This window comes from Scomber japonicus, chromosome 10 (genome assembly GCF_027409825.1).
Source record: "Scomber japonicus isolate fScoJap1 chromosome 10, fScoJap1.pri, whole genome shotgun sequence".
Lineage (NCBI taxonomy): Eukaryota > Metazoa > Chordata > Actinopteri > Scombriformes > Scombridae > Scomber > Scomber japonicus.
The window spans coordinates 11,200,409-11,223,999 of NC_070587.1; the positions used below are offsets into that span (position 1 = coordinate 11,200,409).

General features: G+C 40.0%; 2 protein-coding genes across 2 annotated transcripts; one reads left to right on the forward strand and one right to left on the reverse strand.

Moving 5' to 3' along the window:
* The first annotated feature begins 1,775 nt into the window (after positions 1-1,775).
* cdh17 (cadherin 17, LI cadherin (liver-intestine)) lies at positions 1,776-12,473 on the forward strand. Its single transcript, XM_053326891.1, has 19 exons — positions 1,776-1,809; positions 3,370-3,426; positions 3,915-4,010; positions 4,246-4,383; positions 4,479-4,614; positions 5,175-5,333; positions 5,710-5,862; positions 6,614-6,819; positions 6,950-7,081; positions 7,174-7,318; positions 7,889-8,086; positions 8,174-8,250; positions 8,334-8,519; positions 9,094-9,338; positions 10,428-10,558; positions 10,723-10,947; positions 11,060-11,170; positions 11,542-11,658; positions 11,764-12,473. The coding sequence occupies exons 2-19, from the start codon at positions 3,379-3,381 to the stop codon at positions 11,838-11,840; spliced, it is 2,580 nt and encodes an 859-aa protein (XP_053182866.1). The 5' UTR covers positions 1,776-1,809; positions 3,370-3,378; the 3' UTR covers positions 11,841-12,473.
* Positions 12,474-16,197: 3,724 nt separating this feature from the next.
* pdp1 (pyruvate dehydrogenase phosphatase catalytic subunit 1) lies at positions 16,198-23,591 on the reverse strand. Its single transcript, XM_053326641.1, has 9 exons — positions 23,528-23,591; positions 21,567-21,831; positions 21,299-21,466; positions 20,526-20,737; positions 20,154-20,235; positions 19,293-19,387; positions 18,938-19,106; positions 18,627-18,845; positions 16,198-17,865 (listed from the first exon to the last, which is right to left on the reverse strand). Exons 2-9 carry the CDS (start codon positions 21,816-21,818, stop codon positions 17,485-17,487), a joined length of 1,578 nt encoding a protein of 525 aa, XP_053182616.1. The 5' UTR covers positions 21,819-21,831; positions 23,528-23,591; the 3' UTR covers positions 16,198-17,484.

Here is a 23,591-nt window from a genome sequence, read left to right on the forward strand (position 1 = left end):
TACTCATTTCTGTGTTTTGAACAACATTCATACTAAGTTCCTTTCACACGTTTCTCTCTGTTCTTCATTTTCCTTATCTGTGGCTCTGTTACTCTTTTGCTCTCATTCCTGCCAAATTTGTCATCTTTCGATCCCTAAGTGCTAAGGTTACCAGTTGTAAACTATTGAAATAAGTGTGATCTTGATTTATTTTGTAATATGATTGTTTCATGTTTACCTTCAGTTAATTTATAAAATGTTTTATTTTGCACTTTGTGTAAATAGATACCAGATTGATAATGTACCGTATTTTGCTACTTGGAAGTAATTTCAGTGTTGCTTATTGAAATAAAGTGACATCATCCCATTTGTGGGGAAAAAACTGGCCCGTTTGTCCGTCATCTGAATCTTACTAATGAAATATTACCATGGATGACTCAGCTTTGACACAAAAGAGACACACAAACAGCAACATGACTAAGCTGATAAAAGATGAGTCAGGTGATGACATTAAAGCTGAACTTACAGAAACAAAATCAGTCCTGTGTATGTGCGTGTGCGCATGCACGTGTGTGTGTGTGCACGCCAGCTGATCGGGAACACCGTTCAGAGATTTGGGTCACAGTGTGACACCGAATGTCATGCCCAGAAACCCGGCTGCTCACATCCTAAACTCAGCTTTGTCAGAAAAAGCTGTAAAATTCAAGCAAATATGTTGCCAAGGTAACATTCAGAGGAAGTGTGTGCTCAGTCCAGGGAGCGCCAGGCAGATGGTGTTGGAGCATCTTGGCCAGAATATCTATCAAGGAACCGTGCTTTACATAATCGAGCAGCTTCCATCTGAATTAATGGCTTCATCCTCTGAACCGTCAACGCTGCAGTCACAGGTTCTGGTTAAATACTGGTCCTGTGAAGCAGTGACTCACTCGAAGCCTGTTTTTACAGTTGCAAATTCACACAAATCTCTCACCTTGTTTCAAAGCAGCACTCTAAATCATGTTGGCCCAGCTCTCTCAGTCCAGGATGGTGGTAGCATGTGCGTCAGGATGTATGCAAAATAATCTCTGGCCTATGTGAGGTTAGGTTATAAAGATAAGGATGACACCAAATGATAAACCATCAGGCTGACATTCTCTCTTCAGAGCATTTTTAAAACATGTTTTGATTTACTAATTTTAGTTGTATAAGTGAAAGTTGAGAGCTGGAATCAAATCTTCAGTTCTTCAGTTTCATGGTATGTTGCTGAATCAGCCTAGATGACCACATAGCTTTGCATTCTTATGAGGCAATGTATTGTCAGAGCAGTCTCTTAGTCCTATTGTGTACACACAGCTGCTTATCAAGTGTTGCTACTAATGGAAAATCTAACAGGAAACCGTTCAGAGGTGCATAGGTCAAAGTCTGAGGGGAAATTAGAAAACCTCAGCTAAACAGCAGATTTCTAGAGATTTTTTTTGCAGATTTTTGTTGCATCATTCTGTTTTTTATTATGGTCCAAAAAGTACAAAACATGGCAAAATCAAGTTAGTTTTTCCTAACAGTAACACACAAACAATGAGCAGCTGAGGCTTTGTGGTGAATCAGTGAAGCAATATTAAGTGGTATTGGATTTTTACAGTACAATATGTATCATTGGTCTGTTCCTCCTGTCTCTTTCTCTCTTGTCAGCTTCTTCCTCATTGGCTTGCTACCAATGGGGCAGGGTGATTAGACAATCATTAGATCCAATAAAACATTGCTGGTTAACACGGGTTAACGTTTGACCAGACAGGATGGGGTTGCTCAGATCACTGAAGTCAGAGGAGTGACTCTCTCGATCTCTCCGGTGAGGTAAGTCTCCGCACTCTACTCTCTCCCACTTTTGGTATAGTTGAGTATTTGAAGTGGATTTTGGGGTTTTGACTAGGAGACAAACAAGACTTCATGTACTGGTTTGTATAGTTTGTGTTTTGAATGTGTGATGCGTTGGGTTTGTTGAAGGAGGGCTGTGATCTTGACTTGACTTTGGCAGGGCCTTAGTGTCAGGTGTGGGCATATCTGACAACCAACTGCTCTGTCTTTGTGGGTTTGTGGGTTTGTGGGTTGTTCTTGGTTCCAGTCTTTTGGGGGCGATTACCTGTATGGAACATTGGATTTGGTATCATGGAGGCTGAAAACTAGACTATTAAAGGTCATCGAGTCATTGTACTGAAAGGAGACAGAGAGGGCCTGCAACGCCCAAATCACTGTGTCACACAGTTTTGCAACTTGATTGTTAAAGTAAATCATTTAAATTTATACTTATTTCCCTGATTGAGAGTCAGTGTAGGTGAATCTCTTTACATTGGTAATGTCAGTTTAACATTCACCAGTCAGCTAGTTTGGGAGCAATGTGGGACAAGAAATACTAAGAAATGGCAGAAAAAGCTGTAAACTTCAAGTAATATTAGTGTTCTGTCAAAAAGGGAGTGTATCAGGTCGGTACCATAAAAGTCTGCTGTACTACAAAGAGGTCATTAGCTACGACTCAATGTCACCTTCACTTTTCTGTGGCGGCTGTGTGACTTCACCCTTATTCTCTCTTTCCAGCTCAATGCGAGTTCAGGAGTCAAAAACATTTCAATAATAATAAGAAGCTGAATCCTAAACATCAAGACATTAATGAGAAAACTATTTTAATGCATGTTATGCTAGTTTTGTTTGACATTAATGAATCATAGTCAAGTTTTTTCCCATTATAATGCAAAATACTGTAATATGTAATGTTATTTTAAAAAATACTGTATATATTCTGCAGTCATCTTGAAGATACTGTAAAACTGGTTATAATTAGCTTGAGACAAGCTGAAGATACGTCAGTCATGACAACATTATGATTTAATCTCCTACAGAGATCCTCATATGTGAGGACAATTATTCTAGACTGGGAGATTCACTCGGGTTACACACAATAATTATTGATCTTTGAGTACCTGGCTTGAAAGAAATCAAATCTTTCACAGCATTTAAACGCAGACTTTCAGTATCTTCCTTTGAGCTGAGGTGTGCAGCTCACCTGGCTGTGTAGGTGGAGCCACGCATGAGAGGACTTTAAGTTCCTGTTCAGCTCAAAGTATGAGACGGAGAGATACCATGTACATGTGTGGACTCTCAAGGGCAGAGGATTTTCTTTGTGAATCAATTACAGGTCATGTTGAATGGAGACACACAGGGTTTAATTGTTTCTAAAAGGACTATGTAATACTATGTCACCATTTCTACAAGAATTCAGGAACAAATGAGGTGAAGAAAAAAAAAATTAAATGTGTTATTTAAATCCTCCTCTTCATGTCACCTCTCTGCCTCCTCAATCTCCTATCCCCCATATCTCCTCCTCCTCCACCTCCTCCTCTTCTTCCTCTTCCTTCCCAGACTGTGATCATGACACCCATGGTGCATCTGTTGTTGCTCCCACTCCTGTTCAGCGTTGTGAGTACATAGCACTGTCAAGTGCTGCTGCTGCTGCTGCTGCTGCTGCAATACATATTCATAGTAAACACGTGAACCTGTGAAACAGTGGATGTGGATTAATGCTTCAATTTATTCATATAGCATCTCTGGAGATGTTTTGGTACATAGGAACTTCAAGAGTGCTGATTTATTCTGTACAATTGTTAGTCAGTATGTGTGTGAGAAAATGTTATTTAAATCACTAAAAGGCTGTGTAAAACGTGACTAAACTGAATATCGTGCTCTGTTAGTGGCATTCTGTGGACTTTGCTCTCCTGTCCTCTAGTGGAATATAAGAATTCCCAACTTGCCATGTAATTTTGGTTCAATAAATAACTTGGCTGTAAAAACTTGCCCTTAATGTCTGACTACATCCGGTTACTGTACTGAGCTGGAGTGAAAAGGGCAAATGTAGGCGTGAGTATTGTATTTGATGACCCTTGACCTCTGTGCGTGTGCTCTAATAGGCTGGCGGGATAGGTCTTGAGGACAAGAAGGGCCCATTTAAGGACACAGAGCTGACTGTGCAAGAGGAGACACCAGTGCCCTTTGCCATATTTCAGGTATTACACACATCCCAGCCAAAACTCACTATCATGGACAAAACCTTTTTTTATATTTTTAGGTTTGAAGGAGTTCAAGAAGTTTGGTTTAAATAAAATGCACACATTTAGTTTGTCTTTTGTGCTCCTCATCAGATCTGTGATCAAAGTCTCAAATTGCTGTACGTCTCAAAATGTTATAAAATAACCAAAAACAAAAAAAACCTGTTGTCATTTTTCATCTATTGCTCCATAGTTTGAGGTGGCCCAAGGAGGTGTGAATAGTTTCAGGCTTAGTGGAGACGACAGTGATGCCATCAAGATCTCCAAGGATGGGTGGCTCTACCTGGATACGCCTCTGAAGTGGTCTGAAAAGAACATTTACAACATTAAGGTAACGTCTGTCTTTGTATAAACACAACTAAAACTATACTCTTTGTAGAACTGTAGTAAGTAAATATCAGTTTGTGTGTTTGTAACTTTATCCAGGTGGAAGCTTTGGCAGATGATGTCGTAGTGGAGGGTCCAATTAATGTGGCCATTACAGTGTTGGACATCAACAACAACGCTCCGTACTTCGGCCAGATTGTCTATTCAGCTACGGTTAAAGAAAATAATCCAGCAGGTGCGTGTGTGTGTGTGTGTGTGTGTGTGTGTGTGTGTGTGTGTGTGTGTGTGTGTTTGTCAGGAGCTCTCAAATAAGGGGAGAGGAAGCACTCCTTATGTAAAAAGATATTTTTTTCTTGTTAACAATTGTGCACATTTGAGGTTATTACAATTTTTCTGCTGCTTCAGAGGTTTTTTTTTTCACCTTGTCAGAAAGTGTTAAATACGATGGGAAACAAAATGGGAAAACAGTTTACTAGGAGGTTAATAGGTGTCTGTTTAGCAGTGGGCTCTTATTTTTTGGAATTGCAACAGTTTTTCAAATAGTCCCTTGTTACAACTGTAATACTATGCAATGATGATGGATGTGGATGTCAAAACTACCGTTGTTTGGACTATGTTTTGCATGGAGGATTTTTAAGAGACATTATCAGTAGTTTCTGGTATGCATTTGGATGAAACAGTATTTCTATTCCAGTCATGTAACCTTTATATTTCTGTTTATTTATTGTTGTGAACAAGCCAGCACAACATGTCACTGCGGTAAGAATTTAACATCTGTTTTATCTGTTGCTCCAGGTGTCCCGTTTACCCGCGTATTTGCGTTTGATCAGGACGACCCCGAAACTCCAAACGCTCATCTGATGTACAGCCTGGTCAGTCAGACCCCCAGCAGACAAAGCAATCCCCTGTTCCAGATAGACCCCAACACTGGAGAGATCTCCACCACAAAAGAAGGTGATTGACACATGCCAGTGCACAAACATAAACACAGACGCACAGAACTAGGTGCACTCTCCGTCTGTAATCTGTCCATCTCTGCCTGTAATCTGGCAGTATAGTGCCACTGTAAATCCAGATTACACAGCTCATCTTGTGTGCTCAAGATTAACACTGATTGGAGGCAGATTGCCTAAATGTGTCGCGTGATGTTGATCGCTGATTACTTTTAGTCTTTGTGAGTCTGTTCACATCTGTGAGCTCTGAGGAAAAGTTTTTATCACTTTTCTCAGACAGCAGACCTTTGTGACAGCCGCTGATCTACATGAAGACATGTTTTTAATGTGCGGGAACATACTGATGTGATATTTGCTGTGGGTGTTTTCTTTAACAGGAGAGAAAATGCTGAAGGCCAGAGATGCTTTCCAGTATGGCAGAGGACAGGATCAGGGCATCCATGCTCTGGAGACAAGGTTTAACGACTACTGTCCCGAGTCAAAGATCCCCTTTGACGAAAACCCCTTCTTCACCTGTGTGCAGAAATCAGGTTTGTGTCCAGATGTTTCCCTGCTTCAACACAACTGTCGAGCTTGTCAGACAAAACAAGACATCACAGTGGGCTCTAGGAATCTGTGATTGGTATTTTTCACTATTTTAAGACATTTTATAATAACAAAAAAACCCCAAAACAATTAATTGATTAATTGAGAAAATAATCAGCAGATCAATCAATGATGGTAAGTAAATATATAGCTCTTATATATTTGAAATCAAATATGAATATTCATAAGTCGCAGACCTTGTCTGGAGCAGCTTTCTTGGATGGTGAAGCCTGAAAACAATGTAGAAGAAAAGTTTGAACAATCTTTTTTTTAAAAATCCTGACAAGAAAATTATAAAAATTCACAGAGTTGACGACCAATGTGATGCATAACTTCATACTCACATTTACTGTTACTAAAATCTCAGAAGTCATGAGTGATCCCACTCAGAGGATCCACTTCAAAGCACATGATGACACAGGGTGTCAGATGGTGTCAGTTTTGATATACAGATGAAACAATGTCAGTGATTAGTGCGGGTGGTGTGATTTATTGGATGTTGAGTTGATGAGTTCAGCCCAGGAGAGAGGTTAAGTCATCATTAGCTTCTATAATAGAAAAACCTCAGTGACTGAAAGTAAACTCCAAAATTAGAGATCTACTCAAATCTTACTGTGGTTTTGTCCCTTTCCACTTTTCATTACTCATACAATGTTTCTAATTGCAACCTTCAACTTCTTTTGTGTGTGGTGACAGAGATGAGGAGGCAGAACGTGGACCCCCTGAATGATCCAGATTACACCCTATTCGTGCGCGTGCAGGACCAGGGAGGAGCGACACAGACTGCGCTGAGTGGAAACACCAGAGTTCAAATCGTTATAAAGCAAAACCTTTGGGTTAACCCTGGACACATATTAGTTAAAGAGAACTTAAAGGCAGTTTATCCTCATCTCATCGCAAAGGTGTGGCAAGGCACAAAAACTAATTCTACACAAATCTCACAGATGCAGACACATTAAAGTACTTTCACTACCCTACAGCTACTCTTACATCCAGTAACTGACTGACTTTCTCCTTTCTCTCTGGGTTCAGGTCCAGTCTAATGATCCCAACGCCGTCTACAGGTTAGTCCAGAAAGAGCGAGGGCTGAAATTCCCCTTCAAGATCACAGTAGATGGAGAAATCCAGCTGACAGAGGAACTGGACAGAGAGGAAAAGGGCCAGGTAAGCAACAAAGGAAACAAACCTTTTTTTAATGTAGTAATAAAGACTGTCTTTAAGAGAGTAAAAATGTAATTCTCTTGGTTCTGTTTCAGTACATCCTGGTGGTGTTGGCAGAGGATGAGCATGGCAACGAAGTGGATCCACCCATGGAGATTCAAGTTATCGTGGAGGATGTGAATGACAACGCGCCAGTGTGTGAGGAGAGTATATTTGAGGTGCAGGAGGATGAGCCTGCAGGTAAGATGTGTGTTTGAATATCACTTATAGCATGTGCTCGAAGGTTGGGATGTGTTTCTTCTATTTGTTTTGTTGTGGTTCTGTTTTAAAAAAATCAAATTTCCAAGAATGATTTAAAGAGCCAATTTAGGAGTAACTCACATGTGAAATTAATGACAAAAAGTGTGACTAAAATAATAGCCTAAAAATGACCTAAAATGGAAACATAAAGAAAGTTCTTCTGCAAGTCCATCAAAGCAATTATATAATAAAGAAACATTTGTATCACACTGACAAGTGCAATGAGGATACATAGGAAGTTGTTTCAAATGAAATCTATGCCACCTTTATTCTTATTTAAATGCAAGAAAAGTGGTATAACATATGAAATGCTCAAATCAAATGCAAATAATAGACTACACTCTGCTACTCTTTGAAGATTTTGATGAATTCAGAAAGATAAATATTCTTAAAGTCACAAGTAGTAAAATGATGGATTATTAATTTTATCTTTCACATAAGTTCAAATTTTCACATGTAGCAGTTTGATAGATTCGGTCCCTCACCACTTACTGGTTCTTCTGGTTCCAGGCAGCCTGGTTAATACACTGGTGGCTCGTGATGCTGATCAAGAAGGCACAGCTAATTCTCTGCTGATTTACACCATCGAGTCCCAAGAGCCAACAGCCTTCTCCATCGATGCTGCTTCTGGAGAAATCAAGACATTGCGCTCGCTTAGACGAAAGGACCAGCAGGTGTATAACCTCAATGTCAGAGTCAATGACCCAGGTAACACACACATGCTATGTGATGAAACACACCTGTAAGTAGAAGTTTTCACTCCAAGGTGAGGTACTCATGGCTTCTGTCTTATAGATTTCGACACAGTATGTAAGGTCGTCATCAAGGTCATTGACGTCAACAACGAGGTTCCTAAGTTTGAGAAGAATGATGTAAGTATATGAACAGCATGTAGAGTGCTGAGTGCGGCCTGCTGCTTATTTCTCATGCTGATTCTGTGTGTGTTGGTGTGCAGTATGGCAGCCTCACTCTAGAGGAAGACGCACCACTAGGACACACAGTGCTTACCATCAAAGCCACAGATGCTGATGACCCAGACAGCGGCAGCTCCCATATTAATTTTGAGATCTCTGGCGACGATGATGGCGTTTTCTCTGTGGAAACAGACGGCAAAGGTGTCGGTCATGTGGTTATAGCTAAGGTATAGTATCTCCATTTTCTAAATCTCCTACCTAAACATACACAGACGATTTCATACAATACACTGGTCCTTAACACATTCACAATAAACCTCATACAGTGTGTCTGGTATTTGTTTGATATATTCCTGTATAGGGATGCTACTAGCAATCATTTCATTACTGATTAATTACTTGTGTGATTAGACTATAAAATGTGAGAAAACTTGAGTCTACTTGCTTATGTCCAACCAACAGATGTTAGATCATAATGATAAAACCAGCAAATCTTCACATTTAATAATAAACTGGCTGAAATCAGTGAACATTTGATGTTCGATTGAAAATTACGTAAATAATTAATTGATTATTAGCATTTGCAGTACACGTTTTGTCAATAGACTAATCGATTAATCAATTTAATTCCTTCAGCACAACTTTTGTTTATGTCTCACTTGTGATGGCAGTGTTTATCCAAACAAATAACAAAAATAAAATGGGCAATACATTCGTTGGGCTCTACTCTGCAGTGACCTTCAATACTCTCTACCTCCGTTATTCCTGCTCTCTCTAACCAGCCTGCTTCTCTCCTCACAGCCTCTGGATTTCGAGTCCACTTCCACCTACAACCTCCAGATTAATGCTCGTAACCCTGAGCCTCTGATGAAAGGTATGGAGTACGGCATAGAATCCACAGCCTCCGTCAGTGTGTCTGTCACTGATGTAGATGAGGCCCCAGAATTCAGCCTGGACATCCTGGATGTGACTGTACCTGAAAACACCACCAAGGGAGCTGTGCTGCTTACTGTGGGGGCAAAGGACCCAGAAGGCAAAGAGATCAGGTAGAAAAGCACACCGACAACTGCTCAACATCCCAGTCAGAACTGATTCAAGTACAACAGCTGCATAGGAGTCTTGAACTGGTCCAAGCCAGCTTGTAATACAGATATACACAATGGAACATAAAACCACAAGAGTACCTATACACAGATACCCAGATGGATCTATATGCACACATGATAAGAGTGTATGTAGTATCAGATACCAAATGAACGTACACAGACTCTCAAGTGTGTAGTCCATCTGGCATGTAGCACTTTATTAGATGTCTGAGGATGATCTGCAAGAATCTCTGACTCCAGAGTACAGATGCTTTTATGTTGCATGATTATTCATCTCTTGGGGGATGGGGGGTTCTGTAGTTTTGTGGATGTCCACATTATTACTACTATTATTAGTAACAATGTTTATTATACTAAATATTGTAGGCAAAAATCAAGTGGTCCCCACCACAGTGTCTTAAGCTGCACTTCCTCTAATGGCCACTCTATCTTCAAGAGAACTCAGTTTGTTTGTTATTTTTTGTAGCATACATCAGCTATGTGTCTCGGAGGCAATTAAAAATAATTTCATTAAAAAGATAAATAAGGTTTAACGGTAGGTATGTTTGGAAGTGTGTTTGCAAGAGTCTCTTACATTTAACCAAAGTCACCTCATGCTTCTTCTTCAGCTCCACCCAGTAACTACAGTACAGCTACAGTAACAACCAACAAGGCTGCATTCTGTAAACCCAAACACCCACTTCAAAACACCCTCTTAGAAACCTAAAGGAGACAACACTGACAACATGTTCATTTTTTGCAGTTTTTGAGCCAGACTCTAACAAGATGTTCTGCATGATAGTAGCCTGAGCATAAACACGCCACATGTGTTTATGCTCTCATAGCTTAGAAATAGTTCCATTAGATCAACTTTGGCTTAGATCTTAACATCATTCATTCCTTCTGGCTGCTAGTTTGTGGTTTGATTTGTTAGGACCATCACATGTGCACAAAACAGACTATTGATTTGTTTTGACTACCAGTTCAACGGAGGCTTTCTGATATCGTCTGTGTGGATTTGTGTGTAACTGCTGTTGTGTGTTCTTGCAGTTTTAAGTTGGATGGTGACACTCAAGGCTGGCTGGAGATCAATGCTGCCACAGGAGAGATCAAGACCAAAGGCAAGCTGGACAGAGAAACCCTGGAGACCTTTGAAGTCACCGTCACTGCCTTTGAAAAAGGTAAGATAATACAGAGACATGTTACTGGTCAGTTATTAAAACAACCACATAGTTTTGTGCTGAAACAGCATTTCTGGAAGTTGATTCAGTACCTGTCTTAATACTATTAAAGGATATAGATTTTATTGATGTTATGATTTCTGCCCTCTGATTTCCCTCTGCAGAACACCCAGAGAAATCATCTGAACGCACTCTGTCTGTGAGGCTGTTGGATGTGAACGACAATGTCCCCAAACTGATGGAGAAACAGGCCTTCATTTGCGTGAAGAAGCCTGAACCTGTCATCATCAAGGCCTATGACACAGACAGCGCCCCCTTCGCTCAGCCTTTCTCCTTCACCTTGGCCCACGGCAAGAAATCCCCCAACTGGAACCTGCACGTGGTTGATGGTAACACATATAACATATTTAAAAAACACGTTTGAGGATGGTACAGTAGAGAGGTGGATTTTTGAACTTTCAGATGTGATCACAGTCTTGTTTGTCTGTGTGTATCATGCAGGAACAACGGCGAAACTGATCATGAAGAAACCACCAACTGAGGAGAAAATCTTCCATATCCCCGTTACCATTAAAGATAACGCAGGCATGGGAATCACACATTTATTTGAGGGTGAGTTCATTCTTTAAGTTAATCTTAAAGGGTACAGCTGGTAATATTTTGTAGTTTTTTATATGTCAACAAGTTACATAAAAAGACCAGTAGTGAATTGATCCTACTAATGCTGTATTTTCTCCTGTTTGCATAAATGTAGTTATATAATCAGGAAGAAAAACAGATTTGTGGCTGAGAGCTAAAAAGGATGGAGAGAAATCAGGAACTATTATGAGATGATAAAATGTCTTTTATTTTTTATGGGATTTGGTGACAACATGAAAAATACAGAAAAAGCCAGCCTCATTTGATCAAATGACACTTTACATCATTGTTTCTGATGATTATTCAATGCATGTGTGTGTTGCTCTCTACTCTCTATACACCAGTGAGGGTATGTAACTGCACAGTGCTAGGCTACTGCTACATCCCACCACTTGAGCACGGTTTCAAATTGGGGATGGGACCCACCATCGGGATCCTTGCTGGCACTATAGGATTCTGCAGTGAGTTTGACACACATCTTTTTATATAGGGGAACATAGCACTGTACAATAATGTTGTTGTCTAGTGTTGCTATAACTGACTGCTGTTTCTCTGTCTTGGTGCAGTTATTGCCTTCATCATTGCGGTGAAACGCTCAAATAAAGGAGGCAAGGAGACTGAAGAGGGGCAGAGCATGATGTAGAGACTACACACATACACACACACACATATTTGTATTTCCGTACTCATGAGGGCTCATTGGCATAGGGCACTCTCTATTTCCTAACCTGAACATCTAAATCAACCCTTTTTCTAAACCTTATTCTAATCTTAGGCTTAATTTTATTCTATTCTATTAGTCTTTTTAAGATTTGACAATTTGACAACAGATCATTCTTGTTCATTTAGTGATAAGAAAAAAATAAATATAACATAATAAATACATACATAACCCTTGACCTCCCTCTTAAGGTCTAAAACTCAAAAAACAGTTTTTTACACACACATTTACTTTATCTTATCTTATTTTATGTACAAGAGAGAGTTAAGCTTGATTAATCAGTGCTGTGCATACTAAATTAAACTGTCAGGTCCTCCCAACCTAATCAAGCTTTTATGCTGCTTGTTGACTTAATTTATTAAAAATGTGACTCCCAGACTCAAATTGTTTCATTAGCTGTTTCATCATCTCAAATGATTCAGATTGTCCACGTGCCCCAGAGCTTGTTTTTGTTATTCACTTCCGCTTGAATGTAACATCTAAATTTTGAATGTTGAGATATAGCCAGAAACGTGTTATGTTGTAAACAATGTAATGTTAAGTGACGGTTAACACCCTTAACATGTAGATGAGAAGTAATGACTGTGTTTTAAAATAACAATCTTTTTTCCAATAAACAAAGAAACTGGGAACTCATCATCATCGTTTCTGTCTGTGTGGGTGCGTGAACACGTCAGGGCAGACGCGTGGTGCTGCAGGTGATCAGTAACATAAGACATGAACCCTCAGCTTGCTCCACAAAACTTTCTCTTTGCTCTCTTTCATCAGGTAGCCTTCTATTCAGATTTCTACTCTGTTTTTCCAGTCAGTACTGTTGCATCTGTTTTTCTCCCTCCTCCTCCTCCTCCTCCTCCTCCACCCTGCCTGCCGGTTTGTCGCTGAGCAGTTAAGGCCAGGGTGCTGCAGAGAGTGGTGATGCTCTGACTCATCTCTTTAGACAGCGGGAGAACAGGCTGCAGATTGTTAGGAAGGAGGATGGCATGATTGTGGGCTTTTGTGTCGCACAAAGAGGCCGCAACACAAAAAACACACGCAGAGTGGCAACGCAAAACACACACATGTGAGACTTGAATGTGGATGCCACATGTGCTGCCATGACCATCCCTCCAATCCATGTGCCCCATTTGTGAGTTGCAGTATATGTGTGTGTTTGGGATGAGTCATCCATAGCCCTGCTTCAGCTCCTAAAAACCAGAGGAGTGGACTGAGCTATAGCCTCATAATGACAAACTCAACATGGAACATCTCCAGTGTTTATGTCTGTGCTCTCTCTTTGCCTGTATCCCAGCAACACACACATAGTCTTGGACAGCTGGTGGCAGAAGCTGATAGATTGAAGGACAGAAGAGAAGTGGTGGTGGTGGTGGTGGAAAGACAGGCAGAGTAAACTGTGTGATGGATGACTTGACCACCACCTCTGGATGTGAAACCTCACCATCACCACGCAAACACACTTTGTTTTTAGTCTTTACACGTTCACCCCTGCTGTGTAGGGGAAACTTTTTATCCTAATATAGAAATACTAAGGGTGTATTTTGGAATTTCACCATCATCATCAACAATGATCAGTTGATTTAACAACAGCTCAGATTACAAAGGTCAAGTCCAAAATGATTTATTACATTTGTTCATTCCATGTTTTTCAAAAACAGAGTTGGGAATTTGTCTGCCTGTTGATTATGAATAATATTTGTTAAAAACATGAACAAATAAGGTGTTTTTAAGCTGTTTTCCACCTCTGAAGTGCCTTTTTTCTTTAAATTTTTCTGGGGTAACTTTTTGTTTCAATTTGTTTGGAGGCTGAGCACCTAACTGAGTTCAGTGCTAGAGAAGTGCCCCTGTTCCCTCTTATGAATTACCATTTGCACATTTTCTTTGCACATTTTTAATAATACAATCCAATAATACAGTTAACAGTTTCTGTACTTTGTACAATAAGTGACAAAAATGGTCAAAGGCTTCTTTTAAACTGGGGAAGAAATATCATAATATGTCTAAAAACTGGGAGCCTGACAAGTTGAACACCTGAATTGGGTGTTGCGCTCCACTCTGCTGTTATATTGTATATAATGACGTCAGTTTGGTTATGTGGGATGTTTTTGTTATCCATCCTGCGTCTTATTCTCACAGAACTGTACGAGCCTGTTAATAAGTTCCGTAAGCAAATGTCACTCAGTCGTCTTTTACAAACTAGTTATGGAATAACATCTGTGTTGACGTGGAAATGAGACATGTAACCAAAACCAAATGACGAAAGTGTTCTGTGGAGGTGTTTCATTTCTGTCCTCTGTAAAACAAATACAGGAGTAGTTCTGGACACTTACAGTACATGGTGATGGTCAATCAACTAATTTCTTCTGTAGTAATCTATGATACAGAACAATAAATTAGGTCACATATTCAACAACAAATAGTCCCTTTTTACAAATAAAAACGTTGCTTCATTTTGACTTTAATATTCCTGGGAAGTGTTCATTTATAACAAATAAATGTGTTCTTTGTCAGAAAATATCAACAATTTTACATCAGGCTTTGATTCCAGGAAATTGTTCCCCCACAATACTATTTAAAGACAACAATAGATGAGGCTTAATGATACAATGAGATGTTTCCAGGAATCACGTGAGGATATTTTGGATCACAGTTACCTAGAAAAAATTCTAGGTCATCGTCTCTGGTAGAAAAACCGGCTATGTAACAGATTGCAATGTTCTTAAAACACCAAACTGTTACTATAATAGTTTCTACTCTTTACTGGTGCCAATACTGCATATTTTAGCAGCTGGCAAGAAGTTACGTCTTGTTGGAAAACTAGATTTTGTGAGTGAAATTATGTGACAAAAGTATTTAACTTTGTGACTCATTGAAAGGTTTTACAGGCCTTACTCTTTAGAAGTTTTAAACCATTATTAAAAGAGCGGTAACTTTTTACTTTAAGTCCCCCTATTTAAATAGGTAATAAATGACACGCAATGTGGGGGAAAGCTGTAGATTGTCCACATGTCAAATTGCCTTTGAACCACAAATGGCTGCTGATGAGTGTGTATGTGGAGGACAAATGTAAATCACTTTGGACAAGTGTCTCACAGATGAATGCAGCACAGAAATAAAATTAGGCCATGATTCCAGATTTAGTTATACAGCATCTGGTATGAACATCAATAAAATCCATACTAAATGTCATAGTTTATTTTTAGGTTTTTGTTTAATTTGCATATAAACTTTTTTCATTGCAATAACAGGGCACAGCTGTTACACAAGTGGAAGTTTTTTACCTCACCTGGTAGCATGTGTGCCCCACTTTCACACTACAGAGGATGAAGTGTGTTTAAATTTGAAAAGTGACAAATTGAGTATACTCACTGTCAACACACATACTTTAAAAACATGATTTTTGACTGTGCTGTTAGGATGAGATATACTTTACTATCCCCTTGAAGAAATAAAAAGAATCTCCAGACATACTTACATACTTATTAACATCCTTACAAACAATCAATCATACACACACAGACATGCATAATAAAAACAATACAAATTGATTGGTGTTATATAAATCCAGTCAAATAATATTAAAGAACTAAAACATTTCACAAGCTAACGTAGACCCCACTATAGAGTGCTCTGTGACCATAATGTTCCACCAATACAATGTTTATTGACTTCTAATTTAAATCTTAATGGAAGAAGGAACTGGTGGGTTGTTTTTTAATAATGGTCCAGTCTACATTTTGGAACTCTTAACTGTTGGCCAGAGGTATAATAACTGATAACTGGTAGATAGCTGCTGCAAAAAAATAATTGAGAATGGCGCCAAAACAATTTGAGGAAAACAGAAAATGACTATTATATAAAATTTTGACACATTAAAACATTTTATCTCTTTGTGAAGTTGTCAAATGACAAGTCGTGTTTCATCTCCTGTTTGTGTGTTGATTTCAAGTATACTAAATGAGAAAAGTGTAAAGTTCAATATTGTTCATAATGTGTATAGTAGATATATAGCACCATCTAGTGGTGATTAACAGACACACTGTCACACTGTTAGTCAGTATCTAACTATCTGACATTAAAATAACATCTGGGTCACTGTCATATATAACTTTTGAACCCTTCATATGTACTACTCAATGACCAGCCAAGGTTGCACTAACTCTCATATTTGAAACCTGAGACACGCTGACCTTCCAGAGGGTTGTAGGTTAGTGGGACGGTCCTGCTGCATTCCAGACATGTTGCAGCCAATGTCAAACAAAACACACAAAGAGTACCAGGTGGTGTGTACACAGTTTTATTTAACCATTCCATATACAAAACTTAACCCACATAAGTTACAATTTATACATACAACTGTAGATTAAGACGTGTAACATAATGCTCAAGCTGAATAAATAACTCTTAATACTCAAACAGCTTCTTTCAAATGTACATTCTGTTGATTTGTGTGTTTAAATACAGAACAGTTACAGCCACGACCCTGTGAGTAGAGTTTTACTGGAAGAGTCACAGGAGAGTGATCTGCTTCTGCTTTCACCATCACAGAAAGTAAAAACTGTAAACCAAACAGCAAATGACCTGCCACAAAGAACAGAAGATGAAAAGTTTTAACAGGCGTCCCTTTGAAGCCACAAGCCCTGGAAAAGAATTCTCAAACTCTAATGTCATGACGGCGATATGAGCTCAGTGTGTTTGTTTAGAGATTCACTTGCAAAATAGTCTTGTACAGAAAATGGAACAATTCGCTTTATATTTATTACTTTACACAACAGAGAAGCCAAGTACGTGTCATTCCACCTGTAGTGGTGCATTGTAAAATATTTGTTAAAAACACAGTAACGCCTGTAAATATTTGGACAGTTTCGTTTTTTGCTCCATCTTGTAGCACACTGCATTTGAAGTGTAAAACAATTACTGTGACCCTTTTAAAATGTTATAAGCAGTTGAACCACATTCCTTCTGTCTCAGTTAAAAGATTTTAGAGGCCCAAAGAGACAAAAGTATCCAGTATTTAATTAAAATCAGAAAAATAAATAGAATTTTGTGTAACAGGTGTATACGTCTTCTTTCTTTATCCCTACAATCATCTTGTGTATCCTCAGATTTATCTTGGGGCACCTTGTGGGTCGGGGGGGGGGGCATTCACCCTCTTTGGAATTTCTATCATTTCCACAAAGAGTCTTCCCGCAGACGAGGAGGTTAAATGTTTTGGCACAAAAATCCATTTGTAACAGCATCTTGTCAGCCATATAGTGAGGTGAGTATGAAACAGGTATATTGGCAGCATAAATCATATGTTATGAAAGAGACTTTGATCCAGCCTTTAACGGAGATGTTTAACTTCATAAGAAATTGGATCTTCTCTTGCACTGCATACAAATGATACAAAGTCTTCACATAAATAGTGTTAAAACAAATTCATCCTGACTGCTGGACAGATGAGATTTTCTTAATATGGATTGTTTGTCCGCAGAGTGTGCTTGTTGGTAGACCTACAGTACACAGTTACAGACGTGTGTGTGCATGTGTGTTCTCCTCAGTGTGACACGGTGGATGGCTTTCACACAGCTCAGGACTGCTGGTCCTGTCTCTGTGCTCCAATCACATGAGGGTTGAACTGAGCAATGATGATGGTGATGTCATCGCGGTACATGCGGGCAAGCTCCTCAGGCAGAGACAGCATTTTAGAAAGCCTCTCATGGTCCACTGTGCCAAACTCATTGTTACCCACTGCATGGCGCATCAGGTGGGTCGCCGAATTCTGATCCTCAAAGGCAGAAGACACGCGAGCCTTCCTCTCGTGCAGCAGCCCCTGCATCTGTCCCAGGGTAACCTTGTAGCCTCCAACTTTGAGCGGCTGATGCAGGTGCACCCCTGTTAAATATTCCCCAACAACACGAACCACTTCCTGTCTGTGGAGGACCTCCCAGAGGCCATCAGAACCAATCACCTGCAGGGACAAACACAGGGGAAAACGGAGATAGAGGAGACTGTAACACCAGATAGCAGATGAGTTGGTTACAATCTGCAACCAAAACTGCTAGAAGTCAATCTTACACACTGATCCTTTAAGTTATCATGACTAGATTTAGATTAGAGTAAAAGAGCAATTATGCAACACTAAACATTTATTCTAACACTGCTACTGGAAACTAATTGTTTCTTCACAAATACAACTTTTGTCTGCAAAGGTCACAGAGTTCTTCTTTCAAACTAGCCAGACAAATTAAAAAGCCAAACAATTTGCAATCATGAGCCCTGTAGCGAGATAATTTCTTTGAAAAAAGTCCCCTCTGCTTTTTGTTTTTTTCTTTTTAAAGACAAAGTTCACTCTGTCTTTTTGAACACCGGAAAGATCCAGAGAAGAATTTAAATATGCAATTTTACCAAATCACAAATGATCAAATCTGTTGGTGAGGCAATTCAGTTCCCTTATTTATCTAAATATTATTATTATTATTTTTTTTTTATTTAACACTTATTTAATTATGGGAACCTTACAAAGATTAAAAATATTTTTCTAGAGAATCATGGCCAAGATAGTCAGCAAAAATGATGAATGCTCAAAATCTAAATAATTGCAAGAATGCAAAATATTGCATTATGGAGAGCCAGATCAATTATATGATGTATAAGAATTTTGTAAAAGAAAAGAAAGGAAAACAACTGTAATGTTTGTGTTAAAAACACAGAGGAGAGCTCTCGTCTCACCACGAAGCGATCCTGTGGCCGCAGTTTGTGGTGTGTGATCTCAGGCTCAGCTGTCAGGTAGGGGGGAGTGTGGTAATTTGGAGGAATAAACTTTGTGTGCTCATTTTCATGGAGCTGATCGGGCCCAGACTCCAGCACACCCTTCTGCAGCTCAATACTCCACTTAAACTTCACATCCCCAAATGCACGGAAAGGCATGAGGAGGCCGAGCAACCGGTCCTGAAAGATGGAAAAAGATGGAAACAGCAGATAAATAGGTTTTAATAAATGACGTAACAACAATGAATGAAGCAGATTGGTCAGTGTGCTACCTGTCGTATAACTGTCTTCCTCTCTGATGGAGGGTGTTCGCCCCGTATCCGAGCCATCTCATCCTCGTTCTGAGCGCTGTGGTCATTAGAGAGTGTGTGAGCTGTGAACGAACCGTCCTCCTCCTGCACCCCCAAAACAGCCCGAGCGTCACCTGCATTGGCTATAAACCTTTAGAAACATAGAGGACAGGCAGAAAAATGCTTCACTCACTCAGGTTTATTTGACTATTTTGATATATTTGGTCAAGAGGAAGTTTTTAATTCAAATAAAGAAACCACTAAGATAACGTATGTGCTTGTGTGTGTGTGTGTGTGTGTGTGTGTGTGTGTGTGTGTGTGTGTATATAATCCGTACAGGTCTTGTCCATCGATGTGAGCCACACATGCTGTCGCTCCAGAAAAGGCCACTCTGAGAACCCAGTAATGCAGGAAGGCATTTGGGTCTCCAACCTGCATAGCAAAATAACAGTGTGAGCCTTCAGACAAGTTATGGTTTAAGTTACAGGAGTGAAGCAATGATACCTGAGCTCCTCTTTGAACTATTAAAGTTTAAATTTGGATGCTCACATTTTTCTCACAGCTGCCATATGATATTCAATATGAATCTTAATGTTTGAAATGGAACTCAAGTCCTGGAGTTGGACAAAATGCAATGACATGCACTTTCATCCAGTAGAGTTCACACCAAGGTGAATTGAAGCTGTTCTGGCTGCACGTGGTGGCCCTACACCTTACTAAGACACTTCATGTCGTTTAACAATATAAGCTTGAAGTACATGTGACATGCATGTCTCTTATGCAACATGCCACTGTATACCACCTTGGGGTGAGAACACTGAGTCAAGCAGCAGATCATAAACTGTGAGCTTCATTTACATAGATTTTACATAAAATATTGTTACAAGTAGTTTCAAATGTAAAACAAGTAACTATATGACCGCTTCGAGGTTTCAACTGCAGTTATCTAACAATGACTATATATGTATGTAGACTGATTCAACTTTAGTGGGTTGAGTTTTCCTCCATAGTGCTGCTGTCCTAATGTCTATTTCACAATACATATTACTGAGTAAAACCGAGAATTAATGCCCTAATTTGGGACTTGAACTGATGTTACAGGTTCTGTTCAGCAAAGTTAAGCATGAAATCAGAAAAATGTCTACAGGTTTTGTGGGACCAGCAACACTATTTCACATTAAGAGAAGACGGTTCATACCTGAGCCTCCAGTGATATGTCGTTGTCCAGCCTTTTGAAGGCATTTAGCAACGCCTCCCGGGTGTCTGGAACTTCACCTGGGCTGGGGGGGGGGAGAGAGAGAGAGAGAGAGAGAGAGGGAGGGAGGGAGGGAGAGAGAGAGGGAGAGAGAGAGGGGAAGTCAGAGATCAAGAACAAAGACCAACAAACTGAACTACTGGCAAAACAACAGATGGGCCTGTGTTGGTGTGGGTGTGTTGCTACGAGCTACAGATGACAATAAAGAAAGAAACTGGGAAGTCCAGTTTGAAATGTTAGCAAAAGCACTGAACAGCAATTTATTACACCTCAAGATTTTTCTCCTTGGTCTTGAGGCTTTGTTTCAGTCCTCACCTGGTCAGATCTATTAACTCCTGCCAGTAGGTTCGAAGGCTGTTGAAGTAGAGAGTCTGAGCCTCCCTGCTGAAGTAGTCGTTGGGGTGTTTGTGCCACTGCAGGATGGGACTGAGGGCCCTGCCAGCTTCCACTGCAGCCTCCAGCTCACACAGGGTGTCGTGGGGCAGCAATGACACTGCTATGTAGTAAAAAAGCCTCTCACTCAGTGCCTGGCAGAGAGAAGAAGATCCTGAAACTTCGAACAATTCCCAGGAGAAAACTCCAGCCTCCATGCTTATTTGTTAACATTGTTGGACAGATAAGTGCAGGTTTCAGTTACAAATTGCGCCATAAACCATTTTCTTCCACTTGACAATTTCCTTGTCAGCGCACTACTTGATCAAATACTGTATAATGCAAATGTAACTTTATAATATAATGGGTTTTACAAGGACATAGAAATACATTGAAAATAAGACAATAAGACATTAAGGTGTACTGCATGTACTGAAATTTCTTGTTATTCAACAGCTGTCCCAGTCCCACATTGATACCAATATATCGGCCTAGTTTGGAAACTAATTTTGACATTTTCAACCTGACAAAAACTCATTTAGCGATGAAAGGGGTATCTTTCTTTTATGTTTACTGTATCAACACTCAATGACAACTGCTAGAACAGAGTTGTTTATTTTTTAAACGATGAACTAATCCTCTAAAGAGCAGAAGACTACACAGCATATTATCATGACAGGTTGCATATGATATGATCATATAAAAGTCAGCTCTACCTGTGCACAGGCACAGCCAGCGTGACCATCAAACACACCCAGCAGCATTCCTCGTGTCTGCAGGCATGTGGCGGCACTGCGGCGGTCTTCTATAGGAGCGTTGGCTGGCAGCTGATTACTCTCAAAACCCATCACTGATGACACATTCTTGCCATCAAACTCTGGCACCTAGAACGATGACATAAATGTAGTAAGATGCTTAATGTAGAGACTGAATGGAAGTTGACAGGCAAAAGTGTTTTCTCTATGTGTGAAAGACCCAGCAAACCTTGAAGCTGTACTCGTTGGCTTTCAGAATGGAGTTGACCTGTGGCGGAGTGAGGAAGTAGCTGTGGAGCACTGAGGCTGTCTGGTAACATCTTGAGTGCTGCTGACTCTGCCACAAATGGGACGGCCGCTTTGAGGCAGGTCGATGAATGATGGGCCCTAACTGGGACTGGTGTTGTTGGCATGGTGACAGACTGGAGGCAAGGACCTTGGCACGAGGCAAACCCCTGAGGAGCTGTGATGTTACATGCATGGCTGACAGAGCACTGCAGACACACAAACACAGCACTGACATTTATACACCCACAGTTGATGTCCAGACATACAGAGTTCAAAGGCACAGCAGTCAAAGCTACAGCTGTATGTCCTTTAAACTAGACTGCTTGCTTTATGCACTATTAAGCAAACAATGTGAAAAAAGTCACAGATTAAATCCTGAAGTTGGGACAGGTAGACAGTTGCAGGATCCCAAATTGATTACCTGAACAAGAGTAACTTAAAAAGATAAATGGTTCAAGCAACTTGTTGATTAACTGCTAGTTGTTATGACTTTTTTGATTACATTTCTATGCACTCTGGATGGTTATGATGCTGACCATAAGACAAAAAAATAATGTCAATACTATGTAGTGATGTTCAATGGATATGAGGCCATTAAACAGGAAATTTAACGGTATGACAAAAAGATCCATGCTATTAAATCGGTGTAAATATTAGTGGGTGCAATTAAAACATTTTTAAATTTATTAGCATTAAAATATTATTTCTTTGCATGCAGAATTTGTTAACAGCCTTCGAGTTAACTTTCAGACATTAGATGTGAAGGGTGAAGGATGGAAAAGGGAGAGATCTGGTGTGAAGAGCGTGTGGTGAAAGTGTTCGAGGAGGACTTCTTCATGTTAAATTTCAGTGTTTTATCATTACATTACAGATGCCTTTTTGTGGTGTGATTAACACAGGAAGTAACATTCCTCTGAATAGTCAGTTTTATCTTGCACACAACATCTTGCTCAATGTGCATCAGTGCAGGAATGTCAAACCTAAGAGACATTTTTGCAATTGTTTAAATGTCATAACATCAGATAGTGAAATTTCAGAGCCTTCTTGCAAAAATGTGACTGACAGCATGTATTTTTTGGTACTAGAGCCTCGAGACAGTTAACTTTTGTGAACTAAGGTGTCAGTAAATTATGAACTGGAGACAGCACCACTAGCAAAGCATGTACTGGCTTCAGTTGCAGCTCAAAATAGGTCAGCTAGGCCAAAAATAGCTCTGGCAGGAGTTTCAGCACTGACATTTGAATCTTGAGAAATGTTATTTCAGGTCATAGCCCATTGAACTAGATGCAGACCGCGTTCTACATTTGATATGCCCCTGATTACATAATTTAAGTACATCTGCAGCTCCACATATATCTACAGAGAGGCAGCAGCAGCAGCAGCAGCAGCACTAGGTGATGTCAGCTCAGGTGAAAATCTGCGCTGCTTACACGTTCAATTGAAAATGTCCTAAAGCAGCTAAAAACCCTCCCATTATCCCGCTGACAAAGAGGCAGTCAGACCACAGAGGGCCCGATCCAGCTATGTGAGAAAGTTGCCATGTTTGTTGTCATCACTAGCCTTTCCCAGCTAGCAACAAGCCAAGTCCATCTAACACCACACCACACCGAAGCTAGGTGGACGTGCAGCACAGAAAGACCCTGTTTCAGAGTTGTATGACAAACAAACGATGAACACAACATGACATTTACTGATAAGGCGAGTTCTCCAACAACTACGACGTACGCCACTGAAGCACTTTCATGCTAGCTGTAGCTAGTGCTGTCTGAGGTCCACACCCACTACCAACTATCGCTCACATAAAACACGACTTCACCAGCTGAAAACCCCCTCAAAACCCCCTCTCCAGTCGACTGTGTATTAACTAAAAACTCGTGCATGAAGAGCAAAATGCAGACTGACCTCAACCGACGGATGTGAAGAAGTTGCTGAAGTTCATGTCTTCACACCGGCCCCTGTATCCTCC

Bases quoted from the DNA above. Each gene is read 5' to 3' on its own strand.
- cdh17 (XM_053326891.1), top strand. From the start codon at position 3,379: ATGACACCCATGGTGCATCTGTTGTTGCTCCCACTCCTGTTCAGCGTT. The intron at 7,082-7,173 runs GTAAGCAACAAA...GTTCTGTTTCAG, and splicing joins ACAGAGAGGAAAAGGGCCAG to TACATCCTGGTGGTGTTGGC. The intron at 10,559-10,722 runs GTAAGATAATAC...TTCCCTCTGCAG, and splicing joins CGTCACTGCCTTTGAAAAAG to AACACCCAGAGAAATCATCT.
- pdp1 (XM_053326641.1), bottom strand. From the start codon at position 21,818: ATGCATGTAACATCACAGCTCCTCAGGGGTTTGCCTCGTGCCAAGGTC. The intron at 19,388-20,153 runs GTATGAACCGTC...TTTGCTATGCAG, and splicing joins ACATATCACTGGAGGCTCAG to GTTGGAGACCCAAATGCCTT. The intron at 17,866-18,626 runs GTGAGACGAGAG...TTGTCCCTGCAG, and splicing joins GGCCACAGGATCGCTTCGTG to GTGATTGGTTCTGATGGCCT.